The 24,434-nt window shown below is 39.2% G+C and overlaps 1 protein-coding gene across 1 annotated transcript in view; it reads left to right on the top strand.

Moving 5' to 3' along the window:
- The window catches only part of ALDH16A1 (aldehyde dehydrogenase 16 family member A1), a 55,697-nt gene that overhangs the window by 4,089 nt on the left and 27,174 nt on the right, over positions 1–24,434 (top strand). Inside the window, exons 2-12 of the mRNA XM_075190381.1 lie at positions 3,254–3,356; positions 4,483–4,609; positions 5,797–5,975; positions 6,082–6,159; positions 8,802–8,986; positions 9,988–10,140; positions 14,225–14,422; positions 15,417–15,515; positions 16,843–16,979; positions 21,899–22,004; positions 24,108–24,277. Of these exons, the coding sequence (XP_075046482.1) occupies positions 3,254–3,356; positions 4,483–4,609; positions 5,797–5,975; positions 6,082–6,159; positions 8,802–8,986; positions 9,988–10,140; positions 14,225–14,422; positions 15,417–15,515; positions 16,843–16,979; positions 21,899–22,004; positions 24,108–24,277 (1,535 nt within the window). The remainder of the gene's footprint in view (positions 1–3,253; positions 3,357–4,482; positions 4,610–5,796; positions 5,976–6,081; positions 6,160–8,801; positions 8,987–9,987; positions 10,141–14,224; positions 14,423–15,416; positions 15,516–16,842; positions 16,980–21,898; positions 22,005–24,107; positions 24,278–24,434) is intronic.

Below are 24,434 nucleotides of genomic sequence, written 5' to 3'. Positions count from 1 at the left end.
TAACTGCTAAACAGGCTGCCACCTTTTAATGCTGTGCAGCTGTATGAATCCCAATGGTAACTAAAATTGCTCTGAAGTCACACACAACACTGTCATGTGACCCTGAACTTGAATTGTGTGCGTCATTCCTGGCTACCTGCTTAAACAATGCTTAGCTAGTTTCTCAAATTTAAGTTCCTATATACTTTCTCAGAAGTTATTTTTCCACCCTTCAATGACATATACTTTCAAATGGCTTGTAAATATACTGTTTTGTTTCATTCTCTTTGTTTTAGACATATATGTTTTAAATTTATAACTGTATAAGCGGAGAGGTGTAGGGAGAATTTATGATCAGTACAGTAACATTTGGTTACACTGTATTGACTGTACAAAGGTTTATTTCTTGTTTACCAATGCATGGTACATTTTAACAGGATCCCTCCTCAAGTATTTAGTAACTGATTGGAACCTTTTGCCTTCATTCACATGTAATGTTAAGGCTGTATTAACAGTGCAAATACTGTACACAAATCTGCAGTGAGATGTGTATATTTACCCTTAATAAAATCAATTTTAGACCACAATTGGAAGATTTGCAAGAAACTAGGGATAGTGCTTTTCTACCTTTTGGGTGTGTTAACTGTATTACCACCCTGTAATCTTAACATTATAGTTATCCTCTAGCTTTTTTTTTATTACTTTGTCTTTTTAATATCATCAGACAGCGTTAATTACTCACAATGTCCTAGGAACAATTGTATGCAATGCAGAGAGCACTGCAAAGCTGTGTTATCGCAGGATGTTCGCAATCTGTTTAATTATTTTGTTATTAATAATTTATACAGTGCCACACTACACAGCACTGTACAAGTGGGAAAAAACACTGTAATAAAACACAACTGGGTTTTAATAAATACACTAACATGGTCCTGCTTACAGTTCATAGAATATAAAGACATGGCTTAGTAGCACAAAAGAAATCCAGAGTTATGAAGGATGTATTGAGTAAAAGGTGCAGGTATGTAGTAAACAAAAATTAAAGTCATTTTAAGATGTATTTACTGCACAATATGCGTTTCTATCAAATACATATATTACAGACCAAACCATTGTCCTGGCTGAAGTCACTGCTGCCTTTAAAAGACCTGAACAAACCCATCCTTTGTGGCCTAAGATAGTTTTCAGTGTGTGCTCTCAGGACGAACTTTCTGCAAGTTTATGTTTGATTGGTCGACCATTATTACAACAGCAAGGTCAGAATCAGGTGACATACAAATCATGTGGATAGGAATAAACAAGTTAACAAATAAACACAAAATATGTGAGAGAAGTATAAATGCAAATAAACAAGTATAAGATAAATGGAGACACCTAACATTTGCACATATAGAAAATAAAGACATAGGGGTATATTTACTAAACTGCGGGTTTGAAAAAGTGGAGATGTTGCCTATAGCAACCAATCAGATTTAAGCTATCATTTTGTAGAATGTACTAAATAAATGATAGCTAGATTCTGATTGGTTGCTATAGGCAACAGCTCCACTTTTTCAAACTCGCAGTTTAGTAAATCTAGCCCATAGACGATACATTCAAGGTAGACAAGGACATCAGTCTTGGGGCTAGATTTATCAAACCGCGGGTTTGAAAAAGTGGAGATGTTGCCTATAGCAACCAATCAGATTCTAATTATTATTTAGTGCATTCTATAAAATGACAGCTAGAATCTGGTTACTATAGATAACATCTCCACTTTTTCAAACCCGCAGTTTAGTGTGTATATATACCAACAGTTTTACAATCTCAGCACTTGCTTAATGGAAGCTGCTATTATATAATAAGGTAAAAAGTATTTTCAAAGTCTCCTGTAGTAAATATGAAGTCTCTATTCCTTTCACATCAGATGTGGGCACCTCTCAATCAGAGAGAATTGTGTCCTTGTGCTGACAAATACAAGTTTTTAGACATTTTGGGGCATATTCAATTAGCTTTTGGATTCGCGGTAACGCGCGTTGTCGCGAAAAGTGCGTGTTCTTGCGGGTATTACGGTACCGCATTAACGCGGATTTTCGTTCGCAACCCTATGGGCTGCGAACGAAAATCCACGTTATTGCGGTACCGTGTATTACGTTTTGCGGCTGTTCCGGCGCGTTACCGCGAATCCAAAAGCTAATTGAATATGCCCCTTTAACAGCATCTAACACGATGTAATCATCTATACACTAATTTACAGTTTCCTAATATGGTAAATAAGTTTCTGATAAACGTTAGCTACCTTGAGATAAAGAACATACATCAACATTGTTAGAACTGGTGACAGTGTAAATCTCACTTCACTTTATTTAGCTTTACTTTAAATTTGTGGTTTAACTTTTTGTGTCCAGTTCCTTTTTGATATTGGTACAAACCAATAGTTCATTGCCCTCCAGCGCAGCCAGTAAGATAGGACTTGAAGCTTAATTTGTTTAAAAAAAAAAAAAAAAGTATCTGTACATTGACCTAATCATGTCCCATATATAGTAACAAACCAATGTATCCCTGATATATTCAGTGTGTTTGACCATCAGGAGATGACCTGATGGTGCCAGGGGAACGAATGTACTATCTTTAAGCATATCCTTATGTTGCCTGCATACAGTGGAGGTTGCAATTTTGTGAGCTGAACCAATGTATGAGAATGCAGTCTAACAAATCACTAGGCACATTCCTCAGATACAAAGCACTGGGCAGCACGGTGGCAAGGTGGTTAGCACTTCTGCCTTACAGCACTGGGGAAATGATTTAAATTCCCGAACATGGCCTTATCTGTGTGGCGTTTGTATGTTCTCCCCGTGTTTGCGTGGGTTTCCTCCGGATGCTCCGGTTTCCTCCCACACTCCAAAAACATACTGGTAGGTTAATTGGCTGATAACAAAATTGACCCTAGTCTGTGTGTCTGTCTCTCTGCGTATGTAAGTGAGTATGTGTGGGTGTTAGGGAATGTAGACTGTAAGCCCCAATGGACCGATGTGAGTGAGTTCTCTGTACAGCGCTGCGGAATTAGTGGCGCTATATAAATAAATGGTGGTGATGATGATAGTGAGTGAGAAAGCTGCATTCTCATGAATTGGTTCATCCTGACAAATGGTGGCATCCATTGTGTGTAGGAGACAGGCACGCTGTCATTTCTGCTTATTACCAATTTGATACAAACTGGCTACTGTAATTTAAAAACAATAAATACATCATGCAATACCTTTTTTTTTTTTCTTTTCTTTTTTCTTTCTTGTAGGCTTGGCTTGACTCTCACGAACGCAGCTTTGGACATTTTGTAGGCGGCAAGTGGATAAAGCCGGAATGTAGACAGACATATGCTACTAAGAACCCAGCAACCGGTGAGTAGTTTTCAGTGTTTTCCTGTCAAAAGCTTTCAGGCTCATTACCTACATATATTGCTATATCACTATATTATGATCTGTGGCATTGATGATCATGACGTGTTCATACCCAAAGTGGTTACTAGCTGCTAGCTTCAACTACAGTTGGTTGCCTGGAGGTGACTATAGAATAATTTAGCCGCTGGCTCTTTTAGCCATTACCTTATGGCAGTTTTCTATTAGAACTGCACCTGGTGCTATTGCTTCCTGATGATTGCAACTCAACAGATAATGAGCAGACTTCATAGACAGGTCTCTGCAGAGGAAACACTACACTATCTAGGTAAACTGTATACAGGTCATACCTAGTAATGGCTACTTTTACTTGTATGACCATGACATGTTCCAAATATTTTGGGGTAAAGTGAGATTTTAATATTTTACATCCTGTATCCAATGACTGTACTGTATGAAGCGTATCTACTGTCGGTTTATTCCATAGCACACATCACTGCAGTTTAAAGGGAAGCTGTCTGGATATAGGCTTTTTGCAGTGACTGATCCGTTATGACTGTGGATTGATCAACTGCAGATATATTTTGTTCGCAGGATAATCTTATATTGAATCACACCTTGTCCGTCTCAACAGAAATTTCATTCACTATTAATGGAGGGTATGTTGTTGAGAGAGTATACGCAGAGTACGCCTTTTTTTATTTTTCTGTCTAACAATTTTCATAAAATCGGGTTTTGATCAGATTATCTGCAAAAAAAAACAACAACCAGATAAAGTATGGACATGTGCATTAATCTGATCATCTGATGATCACATTGGCATGTGTGAGGGCATTGGTCAACTCCTCTAGCCAGTGATCTGCAGGTTGGTGCACTGTGTGTGACCATAGATCCTGTCATATGTGATATGCAATTTTGTCTGTAGGCTGAATGGGTTTTCATCAGATATACCTTTTTTTTATTAGATAGTAGTAACTGCACTAATATGTATGGTGACAGAGCTAGACTGTGATATCCAGGTTATACCATGAACTAATCTCTAGAGTCAGTAAAACTCTATTATTAATGTTACTATGTCTGAAACACCAGTATCTTCCATCTCTGAGCCGCTTTCCCAATTAATCTTCAGGTGAGACTTTGGCCACCACCATCCAGGGAAATGAGGAAGATGTGGAAATGGCAGTCACTACTGCACGGAAAGCCTTTGATAGTTGGAGCAAGCTGCCTTGTCATGTTCGAGCCCGACACCTGTACAGGTCAGAGGTGTTTTTCAGCTATTGTCCGAGGGTGTGAATCTCAGCTAGTCTAAAATACAGAAATAAACTTGCCAAAGACTTTAAAGCAATTGTGCAGTAAAGGGGGTAATATTCCATTTATTTCCATCTCCATTATTATGAATTATTAAAGTAATTTTATCGTTTTCAAATAAGCATTGCCCAAGCGATTGTATTGTGTTTCCAAAGCACAAAGTAATTTATTTTAGCAGATGTAAAATTTAACAGTTCAATACATGATTATAATACAGTACAGCCAATACCAAAAGATAAATACATACTGCTGCGCTCGCTTGCGCAAGCTGCGCTTCCACTGGTACCAGAGGACAGTATTTCACTCCAGAATACTGTGGTCAGACAAGACTGAAGCCAGTGGGAGTACAGCTATATTATATACACTCAGTGTTACAGAGAGAACAATGCAGATGACGTGGCTTGCTTCTATAGGTCCAGACTTCAAGTGGGTCCAGTGTTATCAGGTCATAGGCTAGTTCAAACAACCCCCTCTAAGGCTGAGGGTCAACATTCCAGATGATACTCCCGCCCAGAAACCAGTTTAAGCTAGTCTATTTACACATTACAGTCAGTATAACTTTAAGTATTAATTCCCAAACATCACTAACTAGAGTATGCAATGTGCGATCTCTTCGGCGAAAGAACCGGACAACTGCTGATGAATAAGGGTTTAAAATGATACCAGACATGACACATTTCCTATAACCTGAACCTTAAATAACACTAAAGTGTACATATAATCATAATATATGAGCTAATAATAAGCTAAATACTATCTGCTCATAAATCGCTGTAGATTGGAATCAATTTGAATATGAAATATATAAATAACTAAATGTTGTAGTGCGTGTGTGTGCGTATGTTACCGCCTGGCATACTGAGTGCAATCGCCCGATAAAGCAATATTGACCAATATACTTTCGTTCATCCAATTATACGACTTTGACAGAATATTAACTCGGAGCCCAGAATGGCTTTCTTCACTATGTACTGATTGCACTATGTTGCAACTCCACAATCGACCAATAACTATTTGCTACATTTTATGTAAAGGTCCTATGAGTACAGTAATATGAGTATTGAGGATGTTTATTTAAAGCAGAATTTATGTTAAATGTGACTTGACTAAATGTTATCTGTGATTGGTCCCAAAGCATTGCCCGCACTGTACAGAAACACCAGCGGTTGCTGAGCGTGCTGGAAAGCATGGACAACGGGAAGCCCATCCGCGAGTCTCGTGACTGTGACGTCCCTCTCGTGGTTCGCCATTTTTACCATCATGCTGGTTGGGCCCAGCTCCGGGACACAGAAATGAATGGATGGAAGCCTCTTGGTGAGTAAGAGCTTTAACTTTACATTGGCTTGTGACCTATTTACATTTGATTCCTCTTTTTATGTGGAAATGCATATTTATATTTTCACCCCAATCTTTGCTGTAGGTGTTGTTGCTGCCATTGTTCCCTGGAATTTTCCACTGATGTTACTCACCTGGAAAATATGTCCTGCGCTCGCCATGGGTATGATGTATTAACGTCTGTATTTGTTTCTTTATATCAAGTAGTGTGCATTTGGGTTAGATTTAGTGTATACACTTTTAAGGCTTGTAATCTAGGTTCCACACACAGATCTGTAGGTTTTTTATTTTGCTGCATTTTCAATTTATCTCACATTTAAGGAGTTTACGCCCTGTTCAGTGACTGCTTCTATAACTTCCTCATAACACTTTGGAGGGGGTCCCTCGGTTTGAACCTCCTCTGCTCATCTGAAGAGAGCTGCTGAAATCTATTGTTTCTCAGCATGAAGAGTCGAAGATCAAGAGGGAACAGTATATTCAAATGGTCTGCAGAAGTAAATGAAGAAGTGAAGGTGTCCCTTGATTGGAAGGGGATTGTGGCCATCAAAACCAGATACTGCCTTCACTGCATGCTTACTGTCCACAAACGGTTCAGTACCCTGGATGGCTCCAGACCTCCAGTGCTGAAAGATCTGCTCTCCATGCTTGGAAACAGTGTGGCACAGCAGTTCTTAACAGGTAGGGAGGGAGGGGGCTTTTATGTAGATTAGATAAACCTATGGTCTGTTCTCAAGGCCTCAATCAAAAGATTATTCCACCTTTTGGATGGAAGATTATGAAAAGTAACCCCCACATCCTCTTGTTCCCCCTCACGTTGTTTGAGGGGGGTCGCTTCTTTGAAACCTCCATCTGCATTGTAGGAGTTGGCCCAACCTTCTTCTCCCATAATTGCTTTGTTTTGGGTCATTGATGCATTGGTCCCAGCTTATTGATAATTGGCGCTACGACATGTTGGCTGAAACGGGTCTGCTTGTGGCCTACTGTAAATAAGCGCTACTTTTTGGGGACCTGGGGGTAAATGTAGGATGCTCCGATTTTTTTCAACTTGCCGGAAATCGGTGACTTTGCATTGAAAATTTAAAGCGGCGATGGCTTGTAAAGGCAAACTTGCTTTTAAAAAAAATAAATAAAAATTTTTCAATGCAAAGTCGCCGATTTCCAGCGAGTTGAAAAAAATCGAAGCATCATACATTTACCCCCTGATGTCTTTAGGGACCCCTACAGCACAGAGGATGCAGGTGCCAAGTGAGGAATTGCCACAGTTAAGGTAGAGGGAACACACTGGTGGGGAGGCTGCATGTAACCAAATGAGTTTTTAATAAACCATCTTGAAACCGGTTTTCCTTATAGTATGTGATTGCTTTGCTGTAGTTGCAGTAAGTGGCAGAGCAAAGGGCTAGAGCAGGCCTGTCCAACCTGCAGCCCTCCAGGTGTTGTTTTGAAACTACAAGCCCAAGCATGCTTTGCCAGTAGACAACCTGTTAATAGCTGGAAGGGCATGCTGGGGCTTGTAGTTTCACAACATCTGAAGGGCCGCAGGTTGGACAGGCCTGGGCTAGAGGGAGGTGCTGTGAAAGATGGGACGCTGATTGTTATCCACCAGTATAAGCTATTGCTGACATACAATTTGTAGTGGTAAGTGAGTTATTTAGTCCTTATTTGTTTGGTTTCCTCTTAAAAGGATTTCCCCTTTCTACATTATGTGATTTCTTCTATAAAATGGTCTTCAGCACAGTAACTCCTAGCAACCGACCAGAGATTTACTGCCAATCTGTTTCAATCGGGAAAAATTCCTCCAGACCCAATATTGAAGTCCTATTTTTACCCTATATCCACTACTATCCTTCATTTTAATTAACGGTCGTATCCCTGGATACAATTTTCCGCTAAACACTTGTCTAACCTATTCTTAAACATATCTATTGAACCAGCCATCACAACCTTCCCTGACAGTGAATTCCATATCTTGCCTGCCCTTACTGTAAAGAGCCCCTTCCTTTGCTGGTTGCAAAATTTCCTCTCCTCTAACCTTAGGGGGTGACCGCGTGTCCTGTGTATAGTCCTTGGGGTAAAAAGTTACCAAGAAAGTTCTCTGTATTCACCCCTAATGTATTTGTATATAGTAATCATTTCCCCATTTAAACACCTCTTTTCTAAAGTAAACATGCCTAAACTGGCTAACCTTTCCTCATAACTTAATGACTCCATACCCTTTATCAATTTTGTCATTCTTCCCTGAACCCTTTCTAGTTCCAAAATATCAGGTTTTTTTTATATATATATATATATATATATATATATTATTATTTTTTTATAGAGTGGTGCACAGAACTGTACTGCTTATTCAGGATGAGGTCTTACCAACGATTTATACAGTGGAAAAATTACACCGTCTTCCTTTTGCATCTATGCCCCTTTTTATGCATGCCAATACTTTATTTGCCCTTGCAGCTGCTGCTTGACATTGAGCACTATTGCTAAGTCTACTGTCTACGAGCACTCCCAAATCCTTTATAGAGTCCTCTAAATTAATTCCATTTAATTTATAGATCGTGTGCTTGTTTTTGATCCCTTACATTCATCTATGTTAAACCTCATATTCCATTTATAATTATTTTTTAAAACTGCCTTTAAAAAATCACAATTAGAATTTGTTTGCTTCGGGTTACAGTTCATTTCTGCACGTAACACTGTTTCATTAAATAAGCCTATTGTGTGGTTTTAGGCGTATAACTTGTGTAGATGATGTGATTAATATAGACGTGCGTTCTGAACTAATTCCATCTGTTCTTTACTCTGTTCCAGGAAATACTGTAGTGTTGAAACCTGCCACATATACACGGTTGACAGCGCTGCTCCTGGCAGAGATCTGTGCTGAAGCTGGCCTTCCTCCAGGTGTCTTCAATGTGGTTACTGGTAATGGAGCCTTTGGTGAGAAACTGGCTGTCCATCCTGATGTGGATAAAGTAGCGTTTACTGGCTCTACCGAGGTAATGGCCAAGGCTGGATACATTGCTCTTGCATGTAGATGAAGCAAGTTCTGTGCCAATGTAATGCCCAAACCGTCCTGGATGTGTCTATAGGATTATGTGATCAGATCCTGTTGTCAATGACTGTTATCTCTTGCCCTTTATTGACTGACCGATCCAGTACTACTTTGAAGTCATATTAATATAAGAGCAGTTGGTTATTTCAACTGTTCAACTCCAGTTAAAAGCATACTTGCCAACTCTCCCGGAAAGTCCGGGAGACTCCCGAAATTCGGGTCAGTCTCCCGGGCTCCCGGGGGAGATGGCATTTCTCCCGCATCCCAGATTTCACCGAGAATCGCGTCATTTGACGCGATTCTCGGTGAATCACGCCATTTTGGAGGGCGGGAGGGGGCGGGACGAGGCCAATCGCATCATTTTGCCCCCCCCGCAACGCAAATTACGTTTTCGCGGGGGGGGGGGGGCAAAATGACGCGATTGGCATCGTCCCGCCCTCCAGTCTCGCCCCCTCTCCCGGAAACAAGTTTCCGGAGTTGGCAACTATGGTTAAAAGTATGTAGCATAAGTATTAATGCCTTCATTGTAAACTGGATCTAATAGTAGCTGACATTACAACGACTGCTAGATCTCACATATACCAGATATTTTGCTGCTGGAGTGTGTAGAGGCCTGGTCCAGGTAGGGCAATTCCTGAGCCCTACCATAGAGTGATTCTTCTGCCATAGAATCACTCTATGGATGAGTTACCCAGAATGCTCCAATACCGTATTCTCAGGTTATTACTTACAACTATATTTTAGTGATGGCGGTGTGACCACAATCTTAACCTGACACTTATGAATATGAAAAACTTTAGTTACAGAAAAGAAGTGTCAATTTGCAGTGATCAATAGACTGTGAGTGTTTATCTTGTTTAACATTGATTACAAATCTTCAGGGTTCTTCTCCGATTGTATTCTTCAGTGAGTCACTGCTGTATTGTTGCGCTACTCTTACGGCAGGTTGGACGCATTCTTCGTAAAGCCACAGCCGGCACCGGCAAGAAGTTATCCCTGGAGCTGGGTGGCAAATCTCCATTCATTGTGTTCGATACATCTGACCTAGACAGTGCGGTAGAAGGACTGGTGGATGCCATTTGGTTTAATCAAGGTCAGGTACGTAAATATACTGCGGGAAGAAAGCGGTCTGCTTTTTAAAAGGCTTGTCAACTTAGACATCTCCTTCCCCTCCCCACGTTGCCTGTAGCCAGGAGCTGGACTGCGTTTTACACTTCTCATTAACATTGCGGTGATGACGCGAGTCATAACATAACACTGTGTCCAATTCTCTGGACGGCTTCAGATAACAGAGTTCTTCCCACTTGCTATGTGGAGGTGGGGGTGGTTATAGTCACTTGTTTAAAAGTGGAGGGGGGGTAGTTATGTCATGTAGCAGAGCACAATATCCAGCAATATGCTTAGACAAACAGCCCTATTTGTCAGGCTAACACACTCTGGGTGTCGAGCACCATCTGCCCTGTTTTTGGAGACCTGGCGACCAGCTATTATGATGAGTAAGACGGGGCTGGTAGCTATGCAGCTGGTTGGAGGTGTCTGCCATCAGGCCTTCTCTGAATCATCCTGCATCACAAGTGTTCCTGAAAAGCATCTGTTGCCTCATCTATTCCAATATAGTATCAAAGCAAATAACAATATCTTGTATGTTCACAGAAATCCTGCTGCAGAAATAGGTGATTTATGGTCGCCCAATTTAACCCTTTCTAGCAGAAGTATGCGCACATTTTACAGCTCAGGTTGCCACACGATGCTTAATGTTTTTGTGCTGCATCATTCTAAAGAAGAATAACTTTATTTTTTTTTATCCTACGTTGTGACAGCAAATATATTGTTTTAAAATCACCTGCAGGAAACATGGGGGTCAATGTGTCAAGCTGAAAGTTTTCCGGTGGGTTTGAAAATTGAAGATGTTGCCTATAGCAACCAATCAAATTCTAGCTATCATTTTGTAGAATGTACTATATAAATGATAGCTAGAATCTGATTGGTTTTTCAAACCCACCGAAAAACTCTCAGCTTGATATATTTACCCTATGGTCTCACACATAGGAACCTCCCAGTGATAATTTCCCTGTGGTTTCAGTCTACTAAATGCCCAGATGCTGCACTTAGCAGACTGAAGTAAGAGACAGTGTCTTACAGGATATTATTATTATTGTCTGGCTGCTTTGTGGATGACTGTAACTGTAGTTTCTTTAATTAATTGCAACAACATTGTATATTAGAAATGCTTTGTTTTTTTGTTTTTTTTTGTTGAGTATCCCTTTGTAGTGTCTCGCATGTGCAATGACTTGGGAGAAAGATAAGATCACTCACAGTGCTGATTTTGTTATGCTACATGCTTTTAATCCATCCGTATATATTAATAAAGAGTAAACAGCATTTGATCTTTGGGTGGTCTTGTCTTTCGGCGCTCCGAATTCATTCAGCTATGAAACCTCCACATTTGTGCCAGTTTGCACGTGTATATGTATGTTGCCATTTTAAGTTCTGGTGATAATCTATGATGACAAACCTCATTCTAGTTACATATTATGCACGTTCCAAGCAGAGACTCTCATGACTGTCTGCATGCTTAGGCTGCAATGTGTATGTGAGGGTAATTGTCATGTTTGCATGATGTCAAGGGCTGATAGATGGATTTACATCAGCAACATATTTGTCCACAAATAAGGAGAGACTAAAGGGAGAACTATATATTAATAGAAGTACAACATTATTGCAGATTTAGATGTAGGGTAAGTATATGCATATGATGTTGGTAAACTTTCCTGCAGCAACTAAAGGAACCACTTGCAATACACTGAGTTCTAAAGGGAATGTGTGTCCTTTTTGTTTTTTTGTTTTTTCTTTTGTGTTTTTTTTGTAATCAAAATCTGATATAAATAAAAATTACATATAAGATATACTCACTAAAGTGGAGCAATCATTGTTTTTTTTTAAACTGTTTATTTTGAACTGCATTAAGTAAAAAAAAAACCAACGTAATACAATTATAGTGCAACATAGCAATTCCACAATACATAGATAAAAATTTAGAATAGCAAAGATAATACACAATGTGCTGTGTAGTGGAAAATATCAAGCACCATGAGGTCATGCTGCAGTTTTTGGTTTTGTCATTTATTTATTTTCGTGAATGGTACGGGGTCTAAGAGAAAACCAGGGAGTTGGAAAAAGAGGGGAAGATAGAGAAAAACTATAATCACTAAATAACACGGTCAGTCCGTTCTTCAACAATTCACTCCATTCCAGGCGTGCTAGAGTTAGAAAAACTGAACCACAGCTCCCAAATCTTATTATATTTAGTGGTCATATGACCAATTCTGTTTAGCAAAGCTGTTCTTGTGGTGGGAAGGGACTTTTTCCAATGTCTAGCAATCAGAAGATTGGACGTCTGGCAGATGTGTTGGATCAGTTTATATGTGGATTTGCTCAAAGACTGGAGAGGCCCATTAAGCAACACCACTAGGGGTTCCCTAGGTATCCAGGTCTCTGTGATCTGTTCTATCAGGTTTATAGTAATATACCAAAATTGCTGTATGAGGCGGCATCCGTCCAATCTCTCTAGCACTTGTTAGAGGTAAGTGGATAGATGCGGCCTAGTTTTTCGGGAACCATGTACCAGCGTGTGTATATCTTATTAGAATTTTCTTTAACACTCGCGTATATAGATGCCTTTGCCATGCGTTCTCTGATGGGGACCATCCCTCTATAAGGATATTTCAAGATCCCTCTCCCAAGCTGCCTCATGAGGTCCCAACAAAGGAGCTTCCTTGATAAGTATGGGATGGTAGATCAGGGAGACAGCGTCCCGACGACCAACCAAGAAAATGCAATTTCTTTCAAAAGTGTAGAGTTTTCAGATTAATTTGGAACTTGTTTGAGATTGGATAAAGCTATGGATTTGCAGATATTGAAAATGAAGTGACAGAGGGAAATGGTATTTTTCCTGTATATCCACAATTGAAATGGGTGAATTCACCCATAATGTGTAAATCTGAAAGCATGGAGGATACCTGGAAATCTAGAAGGGTCCCCAGGGTGGAAAGGGGAACCTGTACTGGAAGAGTTTGGAGGAGATAAAATGACCTCTCACCCAGTTTAGTGTATCCAGCTACTGTGAAAATGTGTCTTTCCACCCCCTGCCAAATTACTTTTACATTAGTGAGCGCAGTTATCCAGACAGTAGCAGAGGGGCCCCACTTTGCTCACCGTGACTTTGGGTTCCCACTTTTGAGAACCCAGGCAGTGGTGGGACCAATCGTAGATTATAGGTCATACGTTACCAGTGGATCGTAAGAGATTGATGGCCGACCAAGTCATGGTGTTTTTTTTTTTTCCCCTTTTTATATGGTTCCTAATCTTTATTGTGGGCTGTGTGTGTAGATATATAGATATAGATAGATATAGAAGATAGAGATATATACACACACACTATTGTTGTGGTTTGTTTTTTTTGAAGATAAGAAAGTACAGATCTATGATTAGGTGCAGTTTTTTACCTAATTTTTTTTTTAAAAAAAAAAAAATGCTTTCCCTTTGATCATTCATAAGAGAAGATTTACACTTTACTACTCTTACTACAACTACTAGTTATCTGCTAACATATATGCAAACAAGCACATTGCAGTAACCGGATCCAACCTTTCATATATTTGCTTTCATAAGTTAAACTTGCTCTTGACTCCTCCATGCAGGTTCACACCTAGGTTGGTAAATAACCCCCTCTCACTCTTGTGTCATGCAGCTATTGGTAGACAGATAAGAGCCATCATACCAGGCTAATTCATTAACATTCTAATAAAAGGCTTGTTCATTAAATGTCTTGTTACCAAACCAAGAACCTTCAAAATCATTTGACCTACTAGTATCCTGCAAAAGTCACACTGAACATTCACAAGTCACAAGAGTGACATGGAGAAGGAAAGCACTGGTACTGAGCAGGCATAAATTATTATTAATGTGTTCTGTATAGAGGTGTTGAACATCAGAAATACATTGGAAAAGGTGCAAGAATGATTTTGTCAGACATGAGTTGTCAGATTATTCTTATGAATGCACTAATATCCAATACAGGCAGCATTGCTGTATTGCTACGTTATACAGGTTTTGTTAGTGAGCATTGTATTTTTAAGACCACTCCCACTGCTGTATAATAATCTGCTCATTTTAAATGCAGGTTTGCAGTGCAGGATCCCGGCTCCTCATGCAGGAGAACATCGCTGAAGATTTGATCTTCAGACTCAAGCAGAGGATGACCCATCTGAGGGTTGGAGACAGCCTGGACAAAACCATTGACATGGGAGCCCTGGTGGATGAAAGTCAAAAGAAAACGATCTCTGAGTTTGTGGAGGACGCGCGTTCAGAGGGTGCAGAGGTAAGCGTCAGATTGGAAAGAGCAGGTCTTTTTACAATTGTTGCCAGTACGCCACATTTATTTTTAGAAACCCTAGGATGACTTTTGATAGGAATTTGAAAACTTGGAGAATGCAGCCAATCGGTTCACTAGGATCTAGTGCATCAGTGATGTCACTGATTTCTAGGGAAATGATAGGTTGCATTATTTTAAGTATTGGTTCAACCCACAAAATGGACTCTGATCCATTTGTGTTGTTTTATTCCTTAAAGTGCTGATTAAACTTGAAAAATTATACTTGTACATTATTGACACCTATCAATACATTTACGAATAGTTACCTGTCGGTAACCATATGCCATTCTACTGACACTTCTGAGTGTGTCACACAAGTGTTCTGATCCTAAGTAGCTTGCTAAAGCCTTATTTGCAATTTCCATTGTCCTCGTTTAAGACCCACCAGTTTCACGAAAACTTATTTCCTATTAATACAGTATTAACAGGTGCTAGTTATACACATAAACACACATATTTAAACATATTATAACATTCAAACTCCACACAAATAAGGCCATGGTTGGGTATTGAACTCATGACCCCAGTACTGTGAGGCAGAAGTGCTAACTACTAAGCCACCGTGCTGCCCAGACACCTACACCTCTCCAGGCGTAAGGGGACTCAAGACAACGATACACAAAATCCCTAAATGTGTGATTAAACAGTTAGCAAATTGATCATTTGGAATTGAAGGTCAATGGCTGAAATGTATTTTAATATCTGTGGCCCAGTTTGCTCATTCCATACAAGGTCTGTACTTCTTCACCATTTCATCTATCTATTCCTGCTGTGTATAGCCGTGTGACTGATCCCAGTACACAGGTTTTTAATCTGGTGTGACATTATTTTATAGAAATATGTACAGGGAGATTTCTTATAACATATAACTTTTCAATTTAAGCATGGTTTTTCTACCAAGTTTCATCCAATGATCTATTGTCTTTTATGTTTTCATTAGGTTTTCCAAGCTCCTGGTCCACTTCCTAAAAAAGGATTATTCTACCCACCAACCCTGATTACTGGTGTGGACACCACATCTCGCTGTGTGAGAGAGGAGGTAGGAATATTAATGCTAGTGTCTGCTGCTGAATAACATGCTGTATATCTGCTGATGTTCAGACATATCTGTCTACGTGGTGTTTTTATATTTGGGTCTTTCTGTTTCTCATTTTAATGTAAAACTTGAGTTTAAATTTGGTGGTTACTTTATCGCTGGTTTCTTTCAAGGGATCAAGCTGCACAGTTAGTACTGAAGGGCTGTTGGGAACAGTGGACGTCATGTGCTTTATGTGTGACCTTTTGACAGGAGTCATTTGCTTCCTTTACCCTTTAACATTGTGATTCTGATAGCAAGGGGCCAGTATGGTGCATTCCCAATGCTCGTAGCTAGTCCATGATTTGACACCAGTGTCTTTAGTCCTGTAATTATAATATCCAATGATTAGCTGATGGATTCAGGTGCTCACTTGTTTTACAGGAGCGTGTTGCCCCGGTGCACTCATGTTATACTATAGAGGATAATGCACACTGATGTGGTTGGCGATGCTTCAGCAGGGCACGTGTAGTTTCCTGCTTCCTGACCGGTGTAATATGTGTTCTCTCTAGTCTACGGGAGAGCTGAACTTCAGGTCCCAGAGATGATGATGTGATGTCCACATCTCAATGTGAACGGCCAGTGTCTAAATTCATTCTAGTATTAGAAAACCCTTAATTCTGTACCTGTAAAATGGGAACCTAGGTGAATTGATATTTTTAGGTTATAAGTACAAGAGTTGGGCAGCAAGGTGGCTCAGTGGTTAGCACTTGTGCCTCACAGCACTGGGGTCATGAGTTTGATTCTGGACTTATGGCCTTATCTGTGTGGAGTTTGTATGTTCTCACAGTGTCTGCTTGGGTTTTCCTCCGGGCACTCAAGTTTTCTCCCCCTCACCAAAAACATACTAGTAGGTTAATTGGCTGCTATCAAACTGACGTGTGTGTGTGTGTGTGTTAGGGAATTTAGACTGTAAGCTCCAATGGGGCAGGGACTGATGTGAGTGAGTTCTCTGTACAGCGCTGCTTGAATTAGTGGCGCTATATAAATAAATGATGATGATTTGGATTAGGATGACCCTTAAAAAACATTTCTGTATCTCCCAACACACCCAGTTCAAAAACTGAGACTATAGACCACATTTCCAATCTTTAGATCCACCACCCCATCTCGCTAAGTCATGATCCCTCACCAGTCCTGTGAAGATTGGACTGATGGGTGTATGGTTTTTCCTATGAGCTTATAAGAATGTTTTCAAAATTCTGTACATAAATTCCAATTCCTCTTGTCTTTGTGAATTATGATTTGCTGATCTATATGGAAACCTTATTTGTTGGTTCTGTGTTACCAGATTTTTGGACCTGTCTTGGTTGCAATGACTTTCCGCACTGCTAAAGAAGCCATCGCTCTGGGGAACAACACACCATATGGCTTGGCGGCAAGTGTCTGGACAGAAAATCTACCTTTAGCTCTGGAGGTAGCAATGAGGTACATTTAGGGTGTTTTGCACAATGGATTAGCATGGGCGGTGGTGGGGGGCTGTGAGTCAAGAGAGTTATACAGTAGATTTAAATGTCTTTTGAGAAGAAGCTTTGCCAGCATTAAAGTTATATATTATTGGTGTTAGTATTACCTGTTCACTCACTTGCAAGCTTCTGTCTATAGAGCAAGCTGGCATTTTAAGGGTATGTCACGAACGCCCAGCCTGTCCCAGATACAGCAATCTGGCCGTGACTGGCGTCACCTTGGTTAATTAACAATGAATACACCTTTTCTGCCGCCACAAAGGATTTATTATGGTGTCCTTATGTTCACCAGAACCACTTATTAATGTTTCACACTTAAATCACATACACATGTAGCATGTGCCTCCCAGGGCTTCGTATAGTCACAAAGAATCACGGAGAAATACGCTGGATTGAATATGTTTAATCTGAAACATATTTCCAAGGCTTATTAACAAAAAGATAATAAACAGACATACGATAGGTTGCATATATGTTTCAAAAAGTAAAATAGGAAATGAAACCAGAATCCCTACTTACAAGTTCAGGAATTGGCATGTGAGAAATACATGCTGAGAAGAATGGCACATTTCAGTCGTAGTAGACTCTCCTCAAAGAAATGGACACTGTACTATTGATGCAAGGGATTTTAAACCATTTCTTGTTGGCTCTTCAACCCCCACTATAGGAATGTACACATTCACTTAATTCAGATTGATTCCTAAAATGAAAGACTCTTCCGCCCCCCCCCAAGGTAAATTATCTATCACTAAGGTATATGTTTGGGCACCTCAGAGAGTCTCTCGCCTCTGATCTTCCTACCTGGCTAAGCCTAGCTCCTCTGCATACACAAACTACTCAGAGATCTGTCTCTAGGCCTGGCTACGTTCAAAAGCCAATTGACACTTGCCTAGGTCTGACTCAGGTCAGTTAACAAAGTACACTTTGAAAAGTTACATAAAATATTCACAGTGTTATACATAGATTCAACAGAAAATAACAATCGGTCATTAGATATACTACAGTTCGTCACAGGGTATATAAATAAAACACCTGATTATTGCCAATGGAAAGTTTGAGAGTACAGTTTACTTAAAATGTACACCCCTACCTCCTTATTCTGTCCTGTTCTCGCAACACGATTGATTGATTGCTGTTTTAGGCAATCTTAGCAACCCCTCTATACATGACATAATTTGCCCAGACCCATTGCTCCATGCATGACCGTACAAGAGCCTGCAGTGCATTATAGGTGTAGTCTTAACAGACTAGTTTCTTAGGAGACCCTGCACAGAGAACTGTTACTGGTAGAATAATGAAAACAGGCCGGCTGCTCTTTATAAAATGAATATAGAAATCATTAATTTAGGGGTTTATTACGCTGCAGTAATGGGTTATGTAATTATCAAGATACCCATTAACCATCTGCACTTATCCTTGGCAACATGCAAATAATCATAAGGATTTCTGATGCATTTTTTTTTTATTTTTAATAATTGATTTTGCCCTATATATTTATCATTGTTCAGGGGCATGTGGGTTCTGTCCTTTCATAAGTGCTTGCTCTAGAAACTTAACAGAGTCATACAGGTTTCTGATGCTCTTATTTTAAACCGGGAAGAATCATTAACACAGCCTAGTACAATATTCCTTATGTTTAATGTCGGCTAAAAAGTAATACACGTGGTTGCTTACAGTTATGTAAAAGATTACCAGCATAAATGACTCGCTGGTAAGTAAGAGATGAATGGGATGTCAGCAGGCTTACATTCGGATCCCTCAAACGGAGTCAACCGGAAGGCTTGAACCAAGCAACAGCATCCTTGTGGAAACTTCAGAAAAGGATGGCAACTCATAATGGACAATCAGATTCACACCATGCAATGCGTTTCCGAGGACTTCAGCTCTTTCATTAGACAGTGTCCTATCTGCCATCATAAATTAGCCTGTGAACATATTAATTAGAAGCAAAATAACACGATTGCAGAGATAAAGATAATTTTTCCAAATGGATTAAATGAAGTAATAATTTAACGTTGTATGACAGCATGTCTAAACACAATCAGAGGTTATATCCGTATGGTATAGTAATTAAACAATTGTTAAGTGGGTGATCATAAAAATCTGTAAGAAAAATATACATAATAAAAACATAACTCAAATAATAATTGGCAATGGATTGACAAAAGAGAGAAGGGGAATAGAGGCATGAAGACGATAAAAAAAACATCAGATGTGCCATTGAATTTAAACCCTCAAGGGACATAGTCTACAATAGGAAGTGAGCATCAGTATTCTAAAGGAATAGCAAGAGAACTAGGATCTTTGGAGTGTTTAATGCTACAGTGTCTAGACACAGTATGTAACTCATATCCCGTAAGGAGGTTCCTACAGTGTTCCAAAAATGTTACTTATGGCATCTAGTAGTGCGACCACTGGAGGCTGCAATTCAGTACATAGATAACAAATTGTGTATTGCAATTTTCTATGGTGTTTGATCCGATATATTTAATCATTAATAGTAGATGTAAATGTTGCCAATTTTTAGGTGCAAAAATTGTTTGTTTTTTAGTTTAAAGAAAACATTTTAGGGTCTAGACAAATATTCTTAACAAAACAATGTAATATATTAATTTGCAATAAAATGATATAGTTTAGCTCGGTGCAAGAATATACATCTTGGCCAATTAGGGAGAATAAAAAAAAGAATTCTACCTCTATTTTGGATTTTCACATCCAATCAGATAAGCTCTGTCCTCAAATGTACCAAGCAGAATATCAGAGTATTTTGCTTTCTAATGCTCTTGCGAGAGCACAGGAACCAGACGACTATATTAAATACAATGTTCTCTTTGAGAATATGTTTTAAGATATTGCTTTGTGATAAAATTGGAAAATAGCCTAAAATAGTTTATTTTCCTTTTAATTGACTATACTGATACCATCTGTTTGATTTATACATATTTTTATTCTTTAGACGTGCCATTATACATGTTTAACATTATCAGTTGATTATGTAACTTTATAGTTATCTGCAATTAATTTATTTTACTCTAATTTGATTAATTGGACTGGCAAGGTATTTAATGATTGCTCTTGTACGTTGTGACTATCCCTGAAAGAGCTGAAGTGGTCTGAAACATTTCTTGCTGTTTGAACTGAACTGTCCATTACGAGTTGCCCCCCCCCCCCCCCCTTTCGAGGTTTCCACGAGGATACAGACTTCTTATTTGGTTCCAGCCTCCCGGCACCTTGCAGAAGTGGGCTCCAATTCCTGGACAACTTTAGTAAGACTCCAGCCTCCTAGCACCTTGCAGAAGTGAGCTCTAATACCTGTACATCTCTAGTAAGACTCCAGCCTCCTAGCACCTTGCAGAAGTGAGCTCTAGTACCTGTACATCTGTAGTAAGACTCCAGCCTCCTAGCACCTTGCAGAAGTGAGCTCTAGTACCTGTACATCTGTAGTAAGACTCCAGCCTCCTAGCACCTTGCAGAAGTGAGCTCTAGTACCTGTACATCTGTAGTAAGCCTCCAGCCTCCTAGCAGAAGTGAGCTCTAGTACCTGTACATCTGTAGTAAGACTCCAGCCTCCTAGCACCTTGCAGAAGTGCGCTCCAGTTCCTGTACATCTGTAGTAAGACTCCAGCCTCCTAGCACCTTGCAGAAGTGAGCTCTAGTACCTGTACATCTGTAGTAAGACTCCAGCCTCCTAGCAGAAGTGAGCTCTAGTACCTGTACATCTGTAGTAAGACTCCAGCCTCCTAGCAGAAGTGAGCTCTAGTACCTGTACATCTGTAGTAAGACTCCAGCCTCCCATCATCTTGCAGAAGTGAGCTCTAGTACCTGTACATCTGTAGTAAGACTCCAGCCTCCTAGCACCTTGCATAAGTGCGCTCCAGTTCCTGTACATCTGTAGTAAGACTCCAGCCTCCTAGCACCTTGCAGAAGTGAGCTCTAGTACCTGTACATCTGTAGCAAGACTCCAGCCTCCTAGCACCTTGCAGAAGTGAGCTCTAGTACCTGTACATCTGTAGTAAGACTCCAGCCTCCTAGCACCTTGCAGAAGTGAGCTCTAGTACCTGTACATCTGTAGTAAGACTCCAGCATCCCAGTGGATCTTATTAGCGCATCATTGAATGCTGACATCACATTTCAGGTCTTGGTTATTTATTTAAGCTGGTATTCTTGTACATAATTGTAAGCCTCCACTTGTATTATATTTTTTTTACTGTGTATACTAAATACACTTTCTACACATATATACCTCTGACAATATAGCTGTTTGTTATTGATAATATATTGCATTTCATAGTATTAATGTATTTCATGTTTTTACTGCTGAATTCTATTATTTTATTGCTTCCTGTATTTTAATCACTCTGTTAATTGATTTATCACTATTGATTATTTATAGTATTAATAGAATTTTTTTCAACACATTTCATTTAATCTGACACTTTTCACATCCACATCTTGTTTTTTACAGTCCCTTTATGTATAGAAAACGCTTTCAAATATATATTGTTGTTTTTTCATTTAGAAGGAAGTACTTTGGTGTGCACACATTCTGTTTTATATCATATATATATATATATATATATATATATATATATATATATATATATATATATATATATATATATATATAATGTCTGGTTTCTGGGGGTGGTGAGTGCACCCCCAACTCGCTGCTTGCCTAAGGTATTCTGATAATAATGGCTGCTTAGGAAGCTCTCTGTTTATGGTAAATGCACAAGCAAGCTGATATTTGTCAGCTGTACGTACCAGTCATCCTGACCGATCTGGCAAGATAGCAAACCCATTGTAATTGTTTCACACATGCATGGCCAAGCATAACTGTTCTTCCTTTAATTTACCGACTCACATTATTTGTGCTTTCAGTATTAAAGCTGGCACCGTATGGATAAATGGACACAACATGTTCGACGCAGCCGCTGGCTTTGGGGGATATAAAGAGAGCGGATTCGGTCGTGATGGTGGGAAAGAGGTGAGAGGAGGATGTGATATTTACACTAGTGTATACAGGCTCTCGTTAGTCTGCTGACATTGGTTCAAAGGGCTCTAATGGTAAAACAAAAATAAGATTCTATCTATATTAAATGACACCTACTCTGTAAACCCTTATATTTCACAGGTTAAGTTATAATATGACTACATAATAAAAAAAGGAAAAGATTGTAAAGCATATATATATATATATATATATATATATATATATATATATCGTTTGCATAATTATTCTGCACAGAGAATATATTAAATTCATCTGGCAAAGAATAAATAGGAAACTTCAATTGTCGGAGAAACATTGACACTTCTTTCTTTGGACGATGCAGTCAAATCTTTCTAGACTCATTTGATAAGTACCTTTTTTCAATTGGAGCACCAGGCTTTAATGATAACGTAATGGAAAGTGACAATTATTTTTGGGTGGATCGCAAGAGTTTAAACGCAAACGTTTACTTTCCTGCTGTGCTTCGCTCACTGCATCCACTGGGGTCACATTTCCAGCACTGCTCTCCATTCTTCCCAATCGGTTTGAAAATGAGCCAAGCTGGGGTCAATTCCCTTCCTCTGTGAATTTCCCATTCACTGGGGGGAAACTTTACTCGCCACCGTGCAGCACAGAGATAAAGTTCTTCTACTAAAAGTAGATGGCTCTTGGAAGAGGCTTTTATTCGATATGCGTTTGGTAAAAAAAAACACCAAATGGATTCAAATGTGATTGGGTCAAGTGAAGGTCTGTCCTGAGAATAGTTAGTTAATAAAGGCCACCATACACTAGCTGATCCGAACATTCGGAACTCTGGTCTAATTCCCATATTACACAAAGCACATATGATGTGTATGGATACGGGAAGAATTCAGTAGTTCAGCCAGATTTGTCAGCCATTCTCCTTGATGTCTAAATGATGCCAATTTAGATATCTTTCAGGATTAGAAATATTTGGGTCAACACCTGCATTCTTTAGAGGACTTTGATGTGGCCTATTTCAGATCATTTTAAAACGAGTGAACATTGTAGGTAGTTCTTTCCAGTAGAAGAAAGTCAATCGTGAATCCACTGTACAGAACTTAGTTAGGCCTTATTTAGAGTATGAGTATGCCTCACCTAAAGATAATTGATAAAATAACAACCTGAAAACACTGTGAAAGTTGATATGTACAGGTTGGAGGAAGTAAAAGAAATGGGAAACATGACTGGAATATTTATACAATATTTCAGCAAGCATTTCAATGAAGATCAGGAGGGGAAATACTTGTAAATTAGTGTAAAAGTGCAATATGTTTGTGAAAGTTTAGGTTCTTGGAACAACTCCCAGCAGATTATTTAGGGGGTGGGGGTGATAAATAAATATAAACATGTTTGAGTTACACAGGTCTGTGTATTACATTTTTATTATGTATAATTGACAGTATAGACAGGCAACATTGATCAAATTGACGGTTAATAGATTGCAATTGTGTAAATATATAATACACAACCCACTAATATTTACGTTAAGATATAGCCGCAATCTTTATAAGAGAAATACACAGGTAGTTTATTTATTATACAAGTTACTGTTTAACTCTCAGGGAATTCCTATTTTCCTGTCCCTGTCTGCTTGTGTACACAATCCTGTTGTCTTATGTGCGATTAGGGAGTTCAGTCACTCTGATATTTAACAAACTTTTTTGTACAGCCTAGGCTAAGTGCTTTCCTACTGTGCTTACCAGTTACCCCATTGTCTGGCTGAAAATGTATATGCATTTGCAAATCTAATACCATCGTATGTACAAACACAGAGAACCATCTTCTGCTTTGTGCTTGTACATCTTAAATTATCAGTAACATTGTTTAGTCACTAACTGCAATAATGTGTATATCCTTTAGAGGGAGACATTACTCCATTATAGACATGTAATAGAATTCAATTTGATATGTAGTATGCAATGTTAATAAACCATAACAGTAATTCTAGACCAAAATAATAGTTGGATAAACTAGGTCATGTTTTCTTTAATGTCCATAAACATGTAGGATTCAGGCATGTAGAGGTAAGATAATACATAGTGACCTACATACATCAATTGTTTCCTTCTACAGGGGCTTTATGAATACATAAGACCCTCCTGGGAGAACAGACCACAGCCTAACCCAGGAGATGTGAACTACAAAACGTTTGCTGTTACTTATGGAGCCGACCTACCACCTATTCCTGGACAGAAAAACGTCAATCCATCTGTCATTCAAATTCAGGATACTGAAATTCCCAGGTAACATTTTATATTCTCCATTAGTCATCTTGTATTTCAAGTGGATCTTGACATGCAAAGATGAAATTATTCAACTCACATCTTCTGTGTGCCAGACATACTGAGCCCTCTGTCTACAGACCGATTAGCACGTCACAAACCCAACCTCATCTGGCTT

The sequence above is a fragment of the Mixophyes fleayi genome, chromosome 11 (assembly GCF_038048845.1).
Source record: "Mixophyes fleayi isolate aMixFle1 chromosome 11, aMixFle1.hap1, whole genome shotgun sequence".
NCBI classification, from domain to species: domain Eukaryota; kingdom Metazoa; phylum Chordata; class Amphibia; order Anura; family Limnodynastidae; genus Mixophyes; species Mixophyes fleayi.
Note: the sequence above shows the minus strand (reverse complement) of the source record. Positions and strands in the feature narration are given on the sequence as shown.